At 36.4% G+C, this 12424-nt stretch overlaps 1 protein-coding gene across 7 annotated transcripts in view; it reads right to left on the reverse strand.

The window, feature by feature from the left end:
* Positions 1-12424, reverse strand: part of robo2 (roundabout, axon guidance receptor, homolog 2 (Drosophila)) — a 606500-nt gene that overhangs the window by 22850 nt on the left and 571226 nt on the right. For all 7 annotated transcript variants that reach the window (XM_067450218.1, XM_067450216.1, XM_067450219.1 and 4 more), the window contains 2 exons: positions 2271-2398; positions 656-931 (listed from right to left, as the gene is read on the reverse strand). In XM_067450218.1, the coding sequence (XP_067306319.1) occupies positions 656-931; positions 2271-2398 (404 nt within the window). The remainder of the gene's footprint in view (positions 1-655; positions 932-2270; positions 2399-12424) is intronic.

The following is a 12424-nucleotide window of genomic DNA, read 5'->3' on the forward strand; positions in this document are numbered from 1 at the left end:
TTTAATTGCGTTAAGGAATGGCTACAATTTATCATTCTGTTCAACTGTGGAGAATAAGTTCATTAATATGGATAGTAGTACTTTTTGGACAAAAGGTGCATTTATCTAAAAGCTTTTCAAAATATAATACATCTTGGATAATGATGTTACATTCTTTTAGCTCAAAGACAATTTAATAATAAATGCAGTCCGGTCGGTCGGAAACACATTCAAGGGTCATGGATTATGTTATGGGCCAATGATACACATTCTTATTGTTCCTGAATGTCAAAAAAATGCAACATTAATACAACGTTGGTCAAATTAACACTGAATCAAACCTCAGGCAATAGCTAGAAATAGAGCAACTGGCTTTGTTTCAAAAGATTTTGGATGTAAAAACTGCATAAAAACAAGCTCACATGAAGAAACACACACACACACACACACACACACACACACACACACACACACACACACACACACACACACACACACACACACACACACACACACACACACACACACACACACACACACACACACACACACACACACACACACACACACACACACACACACACACACACACACACACACACACACACACACACACACACACACACACACACACACACACACGCACATACACCCCTGGCCCTTCAGCCCGACTCACTGTTGTTGCAGGAGTTCTTGTCTGGCAGTGAGTAGCCCAGGCTGGCCATTTCCTGCTTGGCCTGCAGGGAGGTCTTCCACTGGGCTTCGGGCAGATCGACTGCCAGCTCATGAATGCTGTTGGAATGGAGGATCTGGGTTGTAGCGTAGGGCGTTGCCTGGGAGGCGGGGCTTGGACTGCCGAATCCACCTTTGGTGGTGAAGTCAATGCTGCTGTATATGGCTCCGTCTGACAGCATGGTGCCCGTCTTATCAGCCTGGGCACTGGGCATCACATCTGAGAGGCACAGGACGGAAGGAGAAGTCAACAAAATTATGAGGCTGTTATCTTAGAGATGTTTGGGGAGAAGTGATCTCTTTTGAAAGTCACACAATATTTCAATGCATTTTTACAAACTCATTCCCACAAAGAATTTATTTGATTTTAAATATGATATTATTTATTTCAGAAAATCTAACTCTAAGTACATTTACTAATACCCAAAAGGTATCACACACATTCACACATATTTATACTATACATAAAAAAATATTAATTTTGGTATCTAAATCATTGTAAATAATAAAAAGAATAATAATAATAACAATAATAATAATAATAATAATAATAATAATAATAATAATAATAATAATAATAATAATAATAATAATAATAATAATAAAATGATATGATTACAATAAATGTTTTTGATAATATATATATATATATTTTTTTACATTTATTAATAATTTATTTTAAATATGATATTTTACATTACATTTTTATATATATATATATATATATATATATATATATATATATATATATATATATATATATATATATATATATATATATATATATATATATATATATATATATATATATTAACTTACATTATATATAACTTACATTATACTGACTCAGGTAACACAATTACAGATAATAATATCAAGATATAACATACAAAATATATACAGTTCAATTAAAAAGTAAATAAACATTCACATTTCGTGAATATGCTATACTTGTATGTGTCTGGTTTGGTGGGAACTTAAATCTTTCCCATTGACCAACCGCTGCTACTACTGACAAGTTCTTTTTGCATTTTTTCCTTTGCACTTCTGGATGAAATAATGCTGTAACTCTACTTGTGTGTGTATGTGTGTGTACTGAATGGAAAATGATATACAGCAGCTGCATCTGCACCACTCAAGCTGTGGCTGTCCTTCACGACTCACTGCTCGACCACCATCTTTTCCTCACACCCCCCACCCCTCTCCTCCGCTATCGGCCCTTCCTCTGTCTGACAGTGGGTCACAACGACAGCCATTAGTTTCAGCATGACAGCAGGATGCGGGTGGCGTTGGGTCTGTCTCCAGCACATGATGAATAAATGCCTGTGTCCAAACACTCCCGATGCAATATGCATACAGGTGTACATCGGGACAACACCGGGACACTGAATGAATCATTGTCCAGAAGTACAAAAGGGGAAGGGGACAATTTCTTTCAGTTGATGGAGAGAGCTTGCTTTTAACATTTTAAACTCTCGACTGAAACCACATTTCTAATCAATTTAATATGCACTCAATTTCAAGCTAACGCAGCAATAGCAGTCTGACAGATGATGTACCTCCTCGGCCGAAGTTGTTGAGGTCATTGGGTCCTCCAGAACCGCTGTTAACAGGCAGACTGGTGGTCGGCCAGGAGTCGGCGAGCCACGGGTACCCTGAATCACTGGCATTCAGCAGACCAGGACGACTGCGGGGAGAGAAACCATGCATGTGAGACTTCATCTCCACATTGAGTTTCCACACTATTTGAGCAATGAATTTCCGTAAAGTATTTGTGATTATTGGACATGGATTTTTAAATACTGATATAAATTGAGACAGCATAATTTGATAGTAAGTTCTAGACTAAATATGATCATGCATTTACTCATCTCACTTCAGTATTTGTGTTAAATAACACAAATGTACTTTATGTATTTAATCTCCCATTTTTAACATATCTTTACTATTGACCATTGACTACCCAAATACTGAAAAGCAAATATGCTTTTAGTTTATCATCACATTTGTGTTTCATTTTCTGAAGTAAGTGTGTTGAACTTTCTTCTTCTCCTGTAATCCAGAATTACAGCTGAAGGTTTGTTTGAGCTCTGCCCTCTACAGGACAGGTGTGAATTTATTTCCTTCAGTTGAGGCTTATTCACGTCACTTTTGGTGTGAAAGGGCCTTTACATTTGCAACCTTTTTTTGTTATGCACAGAAAAAGTAATCCAAATTTTGTTATGTACAGAAAAAGTAATCCAAAAGTAACAATGCATTACTTTCCATAAAAAGTAACTATGTAACGCAATTAGTCAACTTTTGAGGGAGTAACACAATATTGCAATGCATTACTTATAAAAGTAATTTTCCCCAACACTGAGCAACAGATGCAGAGGAGAAATAATGAATTAAATGCATGACAAAAATCAGCAGGGAGTCAAAACAAATGGTGTGTATGTCATTCTCATGGGATCTCGTTTCAATAGAGAAATGCCAATTTTCCCAGGATTTTACTGAAGATTACATTTTATTTCTTTTTTGAGACACTGGTATTATAGTGGGTTCAACTCTCTATTTAGTTTTTCATTGAATCATGGAAACACACAGAAAGCTTTAGAAGACATATTTGATTGTAGATGCATACAGACACACACCCTCATTTAACAGATCACCCCTAACTATAATACACCATCTTTAGCTCACCAAACTCCTGTGTTTTACAACACACACTCCTCCACATCTGACAATCGGCTCACATAGGAGGTTTCATTTAACAGGTGTTGTGCGTCTTCCCAAGGGTGTGTGTGGTGTAAAGGCATCATTAAGACTTTAAGCTGTCATGGGTGAGTGCTGTGGGGCCATTACCACCACTTTACTGTGCAATCACCTCTTGGATGCTTGTTGCCATGGGCAACAGATGCCGAGGAGAGTGTGTTTTCCAACCTCCCGGTGGTGTTTTTACCCCCATCCCTCCGTTTATGCTGCTAAAGCAACACTCCCACTATAAAAATGGCTGTTTTTATCTCTTCAGAATGTAGTGTGTAGAAGGAAATAAAGAACTATTGGTTGTGCCAAAGCTGGGAATGTAACAATAGAGGAATGGCAAATGAGTAGAGAGGTGGATGAATGAAGCGCTCAAGGACTTCCTCATTTTTTCGGCCCACATCTATGTCTTTGCCTTTCATCACTGTTAGAGCAGCAATTTGTGGTCATGGTCACAGAGACAGAGCAATGTTGGTGCAAATGAGAGATTTTTAGAAGAGCACAAAGACATGAGCACAAACCAAAAGACATTTTTAAGTCCAGTCCAATAAACGGCCATCTTGGTAATGCCCAACAGCTATTTTTTATAATTTTTTTAAACGCATACATGTTGTTCAAAAAAATAAAAATAAAAACAAACAAACAAACAAACAAACAAACAAACAAATAAATAAATAAATAAATAAATAAATAAATAAATAAATAAATAAATAAATAAATAAATAAATATTATATTGTTGTGAAAAATTGTGTTCTTATATTGTATACGCTTTGAGGACCCAGAAAAAGCGCTATATAAATGTAACAAAATATTTATTATTATTATTATTATTATTATTATTATTATTATTATTATTATTATTATTATTATTATTATTATTATTATTATTATTATTAATAATAATAATAATTGTATTATTATCCCAATTAATAAACAAACAAACAAACAAATATAGTATTACGATCAGTATAAAGTGTTTAAAAAGTGTTAATATATTTAATTGTAAATATAATTCAATTAATATAATATAATATAATATAATATAATATAATATAATATAATATAATATAATATAATATAATATAATATAATATAATATAATATAATATAATATAATATAATATATAATTCAATATATTTTAATTTAATTATAATGATAAAGTCACCCAGCCCACCCAAAGGTATTTTTATGAAATAAATACATTGTCATTTACATATTTTTATGTATTTGCATATTGTTCAAAAAATATAACAATATTAATATTAATAATAATGATAATAAGTATATATTATTATACATAAATAATATTATATTGTTCCAAATTGCATTAAAAAAAAAATACATGTGCAAAACAAACAAACATATATATATATATATATATATATATATATATATATATATATATATATATATATATATATATATATATATATATATATATATATATATATATTCATAATATTATTATAAATATTCAAACAAAGTCCATGATCCTGATGTCTCATGGAACAAAACAAAAAAGCGGAGCAAAGCAAAGCAAAGCAAAGCAAAGCAAAGCAAAGCAAAGCAAAGCAAAGCAAAGCAAAGCAAAGCAAAGCAAAACAAAAGTGGTCCAGCTTACACACTTCGCATTCACCATTTTTTTCTTGATACAGCTCTATCTCTGTTTAACCCCAGTCGCATAATCTACCACTGTATGTGCATGTATGTACTTGAATATTTTACCCACAATATTTCTTTGCAAATTCAAATTAAGCCAAAATTGAGCTTTAAAAAGTCGAGGCTTCATTTCTGACAGCTGCCATTTTGAGAGTTGTGATCTATTTATTTGACCTCGTTTGACCCGTGTACACACAAGCTCGGGCACAAACCAGCTCATTCACTGGCTCAGGCGAACTGTAGATGTGCATCAAGACACACTAGTCGTCTTTGTCTTTTTTCTTTCTCTATTTCACCGTGACTTTCTCTCTCGTCTCGTCTCCTCCCACTCCTGCTCTCTGTGGATGTACATTTGCCCTGAGGTGGCTTGTCTCCCCTAGGTCCGGGGAACAGTGTGCAGGTTTTGAAGCCGGGGGCAATATACCGGTAATGGCAGTGTAGCAGCCTGTCGCTTTCTAAGCCACAGGTTTTAATAAGAACCAGCGTAGCCCGAATGGAGGGTCTCGGGCTGAGGAGGCGGGGGTCCTGACAGACTAAGCGCCCCCTGATGTGGCAGCTGAATGCCAAAACAGGCCCTCAGGGGGGAACGAGTCATTCAAATTGATGGTTTCTCCTCAGACACGTTGACTTCTTATAAGGTAATACGTTGAGGACTTCTCAAACCTTCCCCCTCCACCTCTGCTTTATTTGTTTCTGTCTGAAAAACGATTTTGCGCCCTCCTCACCTCCTCCGAAATGCTCTTTCCTACCTGTTTAAAATCAGGTCTTCTCTACCTTTGCCGTTTTTGTTTTGTCTGGCCCTCAGGTGATCTTTTACGACTTACTTTACTTTCTCTAAATCTCAAGTGTTTTAACAATGGACATTTTTAATAAACCGTTCCCGTATTTAAAATAAATGTTTAAATAGTTGTTTTAAAGGAAAAATTGTTTCTTTCATGTTCATCAAAATATCTTATTAAGGAAGAAATTAAGTAATTATTAATTTATATATATATATATATATATATATATATATATATATATATATATATATATATATATATATATATATATATAGGGAGTGCAGAATTATTAGGCAAGTTGTATTAATTTTATGAGGATTAATTTTATTATTGAACAAAAGCTGAATATTTTTGGAAGTTTTAGTTTTAGCTATTTTAGGGGGATATCTGTGTGTGCAGGTGACTATTACTGTGCATAATCATTAGGCAACTTAACAAAAAACAGATTTATACCCATTTCAATTATTTATTTTTACCAGTGAAACCAATATAACATCTCAACATTCACAAATTGAGAACATTTCTGACATTCAAAAACCAAACAAAAACAAATCAGTGACCAATATAGCCACCTTTCTTTGCAAGGACACTCAAAAGCCTGCCATCCATGGATTCTGTCAGTGTTTTGATCTGTTCACCATCAACATTGTGTGCAGCAGCAACCACAGCCTCCCAGACACTGTTCAGAGAGGTGTACTGTTTTCCCTCCTTGTAAATCGCACATTTGATGATGGACCACAGGTTCTCAATGGGGTTCAGATCAGGTGAACAAGGAGGCCATATCATTAGATTTTCTTCTTTTATACCCTTTCTTGCCAGCCACGCTGTGGAGTACTTGGACGCGTGTGATGGAGCATTGTCCTGCATGAAAATCATGTTTTTCTTGAAGGATGCAGACTTCTTCCTGTACCACTGCTTGAAGAAGGTGTCTTCCAGAAACTGGCAGTAGGACTGGGAGTTGAGCTTGACTCCATCCTCAACCCGAAAAGGCCCCACAAGCTCATCTTTGATGATACCAGCCCAAACCAGTACTCCACCTCCACCTTGCTGGCATCTGAGTCGGACTGGAGCTCTCTGCCCTTTACCAATCCAGCCACGGGCCCATCCATCTGGCCCATCAAGACTCACTCTCATTTCATCAGTCCATAAAACCTTAGAAAAATCAGTCTTGAGATATTTCTTGGCCCAGTCTTGACGTTTCAGCTTGTGTGTCTTGTTCAGTGGTGGTCGACTTTCTTACTTTCTTACCATGGCCATGTCTCTGAGTATTGCACACCTTGTGCTTTTGGGCACTCCAGTGATGTTGCAGCTCTGAAATATGGCCAAACTGGTGGCAAGTGGCATCTTGGCAGCTGCACGCTTGACTTTTCTCAGTTCACGGGCAGTTAATTTGCGCCTTGGTTTTTCCACACGCTTCTTGCGACCCTGTTGACTATTTTGAATGAAACGCTTGATTGTTCGATGATCACGCTTCAGAAGCTTGGCTATTTTAAGACTGCTGCATCCCTCTGGAATATATCTCACTATTTTTGACTTTTCTGAGCCTGTCAAGTCCTTCTTTTGACCCATTTTGCCAAAGGAAAGGAAGTTGCCTAATAATTAGGCACACCTGATATAGGGTGTTGATGTCATTAGACCACACCCCTTCTCATTACAGAGATGCACATCACCTAATATGCTTAATTGGTAGTAGGCTTTCCAGCCTATACAGCTTGGAGTAAGACAACATGCATAACGAGGATGATGTGGTCAAAATACTCATTTGCCTAATAATTCTGCACTCCCTGTATATATATATATATATATATATATATATATATATATATATATATATATATATATATATATATATATATATATATATATACTTTGATATTAAAAACAAAGCTGAACTATTTTTATGGCTGCAAAATGGCTGTGTAATAAGGAAGGCGGAAAAAACAACCACGTTATCATAAGAGTCCTATTAATTTAAAATATTGTGGTTATCGCCAATATTGGTATATTGCCACACCCTAAGTTCATATATACATATATATATATAATACAAATTGATAAGGCCAAAAATGTGTCAGTGTGTATAAAAATTCACATTAATATTAACTTATACTAGATTATTGTAAAGTGTTATTGCCATAATTATATCGTTGGAATCTCTTTCAGATTTTTTTTTTTTCAGCTGATGAACAATAAAAACACTGACAGCCAATCAGAACTTACCCTGCTTTAAAGAGCTTGAGGATATAATGTGGTAGATGACAAAACAGGCTTAAAATAAACAGCGTTATCTTTCGGTAGTGTGGACGCTAATTATTATTGTTATAGTTATCGTGTGAACAGGTAAGCTAAATGTGTAGTGAATGCAGTTTCCTTCAAATTGAAGAGTTGTTAAATTGAGCGAGCCCCCCCCCCCCCCCCCCCCCAAAAAAAAATGGAGGTTTCATGAGTTTGACTTTGATTTGTCTTGTAAACACGCGCATGCATACTCTCCCAGCCAGCCCTCAGATGCATCATTTGTAAGTGTGGGTGATGATGATGTTGACTGTGGTAACGGCGGCTCTGTCCTTGCATTCATCTTTTCCCGTGCGTGATGATTAGATTGAGAAATATCGTTTTAGCGGGCATATTTCTGCCCTGCAAATCACCGGGAGCGGGGCCAGGGGCCTCATCCCAGCCCTGACACCAGCCCTGAATCCCTCTCCTCAGACAGCAAGAGCGCACTGTGGCCTTGAGACGAAAGAGATTTGATTTGGCTCCATTTTTCCCTGCCACGCTCCTAGACACGCGCGCAACTGTGAAATACAACCTCGCAGCGCGTCTGTGAGGAGCGTCGTAAACAAGCCGAGTGAGCAATATTAATCCCAATCCTACTTCATAAATCAGACGGGCTTTACAAGCCCACACGCCCTCCAATACAGCAGCAGAAAGAGAGAGAACGTGAGAGAGAGAGACTGAAGTAAAAGCCTGCACATTAAATTATGCTTAAGGCATGCTGAAACATGCATTTGCTTTTCAGATTCACATTAGCTGGAGGATGCTGTCGCTTACTTTGAGCAGAGTGAAAATATAATATACACACAAACATGCCTGTATAAATATATAGATCTGAAAGAAAGGACTTGAAATCAAAAGAAATGCATTTTTTGGAATAGTCTCTTATGCTCACCAAGCCTGCGTTTATTTGATTAAAATACAGAAAAAAATGTAATCTTGTGAAATATTATTGAAATTTAAAATGATGGTTTTCTATTTTAATATACTTTAAATATATTGTATATCCGTGATGCAAAGCTGAATTTTCATCAGCCATGTATTCTTATTATTGGGTAGATTACTTACAAATTGTATAGTTATTGATTCCAAATTACATTAAAATCCATTACATTACACATTTTAGGTAATATACTCTGATTACTTTTTGGATTACTTTTAGAATACTTTTGACCTAACTCGTGTATTACATTGATTTCAATACTTTTTTTTTTTTTTTTATCAATGACTTTTATCAATGAAATACATTAAACATTACGTTACGTCAGGTTTTCCCAGACTACGTTTCGTGAGTTTAATGAGAAAAAATCGGTAACACTATTAACTATGACTTTTGCCTCAATAAACTGACTGCTTATTAATAGTGAGTAAGGTAGTTTTTGTAGCATTTAACTTTAGGTATTGGGTAGGATTAAGGGATGTAGAATATGGTCATGCAGAATAAGGCATTAATATGTGCTTTATAAGTTCTAATAAACAGCCAATCGTAATATGCATGCCAATAAGCAACTGGTTAATAGTTAATAACTGAATCCTAAAATAAAGTGTTACCAATAAAAAATAATAAGATAAAATATATTAAATAGTAAAAATGACAATAAGTGATAATTGAAATAATAATGAATGAGTTTGTCAGTATTGATTAGGTATGCAATAGACTGAGAAATCACTTCTTAAAAGGGAAATGTAAATAGAGTGGTCAAACGCTTTGTGGCCTTTCAATTTCCCACGCATTTATGTCCACCTGACAAGTGTGCAATTTCACGAAAACTAGAAGGCTTTCTGAATGTGTATAAGCAATATGTCTTTGTAGAAAGGAGTAAGGACTAGTGGGAGCCACAAAAAAAAGAGAAGGAATACATTTGCTAAGATATAAATAAAGGGAGAAAAATAAATTTTGTAGGTAAAAGAAAGCATAAGAAAAAAATTGCCATTATCAGTTTTTATCAGTTCAAGGCCTGACCAATATGCCGCCTATTCATCTTCCATGAATCATTTATTCTGTGATCGATTAAGCGTAATTGTTCAGTACAAGCAATTTGGCAGCAGCCAATGAGGAGCTGCAGAAACAGACGCGGCTTCATTTGCCATCGTCTAATTAATGCAATAAACAAAGACTGTAACAAATGAACACGTTCTCCTGTTCGCCCATCATCTCTCCAGGAACTTAAGTCATGTGGATTCATCCCGATCTGACAGAAGACGGCAGATCAAGTGTTCTGATGCATGTAGAGCACCTTCACAGCATTAACCCACTTTTGGTAACTCTTGCTATGAAGCCAGCATATAGAATGCATTATATTGTGCCCCTGGCTGCTGATTGATTGTCAATACATAATGTAATATATACAATATAGTAACAGCTAAGATGTGAAATACCTACTGGATGCATCACTGGATGCATCACTGTAATAACATACAATGTTACTTGATCTTTCTCTGAAATGTTTTGCGAAAATGACTAGCAATTTCTGAGTGATAAATATTATACAAAATAATATCCCGTTCTCCTGGCAACCACCAAACCCAGACTGGTGATTGGTCACTCCAGAGAACACGTCTCTACTGCTCTAGAGTCCAGTGGCGGTGTGCTTTATCACTGCATCCAGCGCTTTGCATTGCACTTAGTGATGTAAGGCTTGGATGCAGCTGCTCAGCCATGGAAACCCATTCCAAGAAGCTCTCTATGCACTGTTCTTGAGCTAATCTGAAGGCCACATGAAGTTTGGAGGTCTGTAGTTATTGACTCTGCAAACCTTCAGAGCTATTGGCGAATTCTGTGCACCAGTGTGCCTCAGCATGCGCTGACCCCATTCTGTGATTTTACGTAGCCTACCACTCCGTGGCTTAGTTGTTGTTGTTCCTAATTGATTCCACTTTGTTATAATACAACTAAATGAGGACATTTCACGAATGAACTTATTGCACAGGTGGCAACCTATCACTGTACGACGCTTGAATTCACCGAGCTCCTGAGAGCGACTCATTCTTCAAATGTTTGTAGAAGCGTCTGTAAGCCAAGATGTTATACACCTCTGGCCATGAAAGGGATTGGAACACCTGAATTCAATCATTTGGAGGGGTGTCCCAATACTTTTGGATATATAGTGTGTGCGTGTGTGTGTGGGAGTATGTTGTGAATTTGTGAATTTGTTTAATAAAAATGTGTAAATGAAAATATTATATAAAAATTGTCACCAATATTTGGATTTAAAAAAAATACAAACAATGTGCTTTTTTACTGTATAGAATAAATCATCAGGTATCCGCAATGCATTCATAATGCCTTACAAAAAAATCTTAGATTAGAATGATTAATAATATAAATGACAACATATACAAAAGGTTCAAATGTCAATGAGGCATTGTAAATGGATTTATAATGTGTCATATACACAGACCTCATAGTGTTACCTAGAAGGACTGTCTTAATTGAGATCTACAGAGGTAAGTGCTTATCTCTGATCTCTAGGGTGCTATACAGCTAAAGACAAGGTATCACTATTAAAAAAAATACAATTGGACGTCCTTTTAGATTAGACACGAGACCCAAGGGATCTGGAATGGAATCTTCGAATCAATCAGCAGAACTTCACTTCCTGCAGGGGAATCAGGTGACACTTGCTGAGGCTTTAATTTCAGCTTCTATAACACCTTCAATCTATAGATACAGCAGCAGAGACAATGAGGCGACGTGTGGGTGTGTGGAATTAATACAAAAAAGATCCACAAGCTCAGATTCTGAATGAATTTGGCTTGTGTGATAAAAGCCAGACATTCCACTCCTGTCTGACTGTTAACTGGTGTCATTCAAACAAACCCTTACTCTCCTTTCCACCCCTTAAAAAAACGAAGCACGCCGGAAGATTCCGAAAGGGTTAGTCTAGCCTCTCCCTGGGGTAATTATTTTTACATTATTACACATGCTCATATTCCAGCCGCCCAGCTGAGGTGACAGGCAAATTTATCAATGTGGGGGTCCATACAGGCAGCGGGGACGGAGGGAGGGCTGACAAATGATAAAATAAAACCCCTCTCTGCTTAAATTGTTCCTGCTAATTCTTTTTGGGGGGTGAGATTTATGAGCGGCTAGCCGTCCGTGAAGGGAGATGTGCGGAGATTTGTGTGTGTACGTACAGTATGTGTGTGTGTGTGTGTGATAGGGTACACAAGCCGGCAGAGCTCATATTTTCATCCATCAGTCACATGATGATATCAGTGTGAGCATGATGTATACGCGTAGACTTGCCGTGG

Source organism: Pseudorasbora parva, chromosome 8, assembly GCF_024679245.1.
Source record: "Pseudorasbora parva isolate DD20220531a chromosome 8, ASM2467924v1, whole genome shotgun sequence".
In the NCBI taxonomy this organism is placed as follows: Eukaryota; Metazoa; Chordata; class Actinopteri; order Cypriniformes; family Gobionidae; genus Pseudorasbora; species Pseudorasbora parva.